Raw genomic sequence first — 2715 nt, forward strand, 5'->3', positions numbered from 1 at the left:
GTTCCAAAAATGAACCATGCAAGTTGCAACCACAATTAATTCTAGTTACGACACAGGTGGAAACCTTTCTCTTTTCTTCTGTCCGCGAAGGAATAGCAAAAATGGGTCTGAAGACCAAAGCGTAAAGGATGTGCTGGAGGGACTCAACTGGCATAGTGGACTTTCCTACCTTCATCTTGCTCCCCATCACTTCAAGCTCAGCCAACACAACGAGTAGGGAATCTACGGCATTCTGTGCATATTACTAGTGGAAATATTATTGTTGTGCCTTATTTATAAAACATTTGTTTGTATGTGGATTTTATTGGTGCCTATTGCGCTTGTCCAGCCAGTCTATATTAGTTTTAGTGCATAATCGACCGCCATGGAGCAATCGTTGCCACCAAAATCATTAGATTCTCAGGCCACAATGATGATGGGGGTTAAAGCGAAGCAAGGAACATTAAAGGAGGGAGAACATGTAGCAGAGGAAGACTCTGGGATGGAGAAGACAACTGCAAAAGAAAGGGGATCTGCGAAGGAGAAAGAAACTACAAAAGAGAAGATTTCTGCAAGAGAGGAGGAATCTCCAATAGAGGAGGAATCTGCAAAAGACGAGGAATCTGTAAAAGAGAAAGAACCTTCAAAAGAGGAGGAATTCGAAAAAGAGAAGGAAACTGAGAAGAAAGAGCCTACAAAGATGGAGGAAGAAAATACAGAGATGGGTAAATGGTGCGATAAAGAACCAGCAAATGAAGAACAAAAGTCTGCAAAAGATTGTGCAGAAGAATGTACAAAGGAGGAGAAATCTACAAAGGAGGAAGAGGATGTAAAGGACAAGGAATCAAAAGAAGAGGAATCTGTAGAAGAGGAAAAATCTGCAAAGGTGACAAAAATTTCAAAAAAGGAAGAATCTACAAAAAATGAGGAATCTACAGAGGCGAAAGATTATGCAGAAGAGGAAGAATCTACAAAAGAAGATGACTCTGCAAAGGAGGTTGATGAATCTGCAAAAGGAGAAGAATGTAAAAAAGAGGAAGAGTCTGCAGAGCCAACTGTGGAAGAATTTGCAAAAGAGGAGAAATCTGCAATGCAGGAGAAATATGTAAACTTGGAGGAAGCTCCAAAAGAGACGAAATCTGCTAAAGGGGAAAAATCTCCAGAAGACAAAGAATCTCCAAAAGAGAATAATTCTCCAAAAAATGAGGATTCTCCAAAAGGAGAGGAATCTACAGAAGAGGAAAAATCTGAAAAAGGGGAGGAATCAGTAAATGAGGAGGAATCTGCAAAGGCGGAAGAAACTACAAAAGAGGAAAATTGTACTGAGGAAGAATCTGCAAAGGAGGATGAAGAATCTGAAAAAGCAGAATATACAAAAAAGGAAAAGTGTGCAAAGGAGGAGGATTCTGCAAACAAGGAAGAGTTTTCAAAACATGAAGAAGTTTCAAAAGGGGGAGCAAAGGTGGTAGAATCTTTAACAGAGGAGGAATCTGAATCTGCAACGGTGGAAGAATCTACAAAGGCTGGCGAATCTGCAAAATTGGAAGAATCTGTAAAGGAGGAAGAATGTGCCAAGGATGAAGAATTTACAAAGGTGGAAGAACCTGGAATGGTGAAAGAATATGGAAAGGTGCTAGAAACTGCAGACGAGGAAGACTGTGAAAACGTGGAAGAATCTGCAAAGTTAGAAGAATCTGCAAATGTGTCAAAGTTAGAAGAATCTGCAAATGTGGAACAATCTGCAAAGGTGAAAGAATCTGCAAAAGAGGACGAATTTTCAAAACAGGAAGGCTCTTCAAAAGGGAAAAAATCCGCAAAAGTTGTACAATCTGCAAAAGTTGAGGAATCTGCAAAGATGGAAGAATCTGCACAGGCGGGAGCATCTGCAGGGGTAGAAGAAACTGCTGATTCGAAAATGTGTGAAAAGAAAGAATCTGCAAAGGTGGAAAAATCTACAAAAGTGGAAGAATCTGCAGAAGAGGAAAAATATGCAAAGGAGGCAGAATCTGCCAAAGAAGGTGAATTTGCAAAGGGGGAAGGATCTGCAAAGGTGGAAGAATTTGCAAAGGGGGAAGAATCTGCAAATGGGGAAGGATCTGCAAAGGAGGAAGAATCTGCAAAGGAGGAAGAATCTGCAAAGGAGGAAGAATCTGTGAAAGAGGAAGAATCTGCAAAGGAGGAAGGATCTGTAAAACCGGGAAGAATCTGCAAATGGGGAAGAATCGGCAAAAGAGAAAGCATCTTTAAAAGGGGAGGTATCTACAAATGGGGAAGAATCTGCAAATTATCATGAGGAAGGATGTGCAAAAGTGGAACAAACTGCAAAAGGGGGAGTGTCTGCAAAGGTTGAAGTATCTACAAGGGTGGAAATATCTCCAAAAGGGGGAGAATCTGCAAAGGAGAAACAATCTGCAAAGGTGGAAGTATCTGCAAAGGAGGAGAAATCTAGAAAAGTGGAAGAACCTGCAAAGGAGAAAGTATCTGAGAAGGTGGAAGAATCTACAAAGAAGAATGCAGGGAGGACCAGCATGCAAAGGAAGAACAGTGTTGAAAAGAGGAAAAAATCGACGAAGGTGGTAGGGTCTGCAAATGAGGCAGACTCTCGGGATCCTGGGAAGGAGGAAGAACATACAAAAGTGGAAGAACCTGAAAATGAGAAAGAGGCCATTAAAGAGAGGGAATCTGAGAAATCTGCAAAGAAAGGTGAATCTAAGGACAAGGAAGAACACGAAAAGA

General features: G+C 41.0%; 1 protein-coding gene across 1 annotated transcript in view; it reads left to right on the forward strand.

Annotated features, from left to right (window-relative positions):
• Positions 1-409: 409 nt before the first annotated feature.
• The window catches only part of LOC118422315 (FK506-binding protein 5-like), a 3340-nt gene continuing 1034 nt past the window's right edge, over positions 410-2715 (forward strand). The window contains exons 1-2 of the mRNA XM_035829834.1: positions 410-2234; positions 2362-2682. Coding sequence (XP_035685727.1) covers positions 410-2234; positions 2362-2682 — 2146 coding nt within the window. The remainder of the gene's footprint in view (positions 2235-2361; positions 2683-2715) is intronic.

Source organism: Branchiostoma floridae, chromosome 9, assembly GCF_000003815.2.
Source record: "Branchiostoma floridae strain S238N-H82 chromosome 9, Bfl_VNyyK, whole genome shotgun sequence".
NCBI lineage: Eukaryota > Metazoa > Chordata > Leptocardii > Amphioxiformes > Branchiostomatidae > Branchiostoma > Branchiostoma floridae.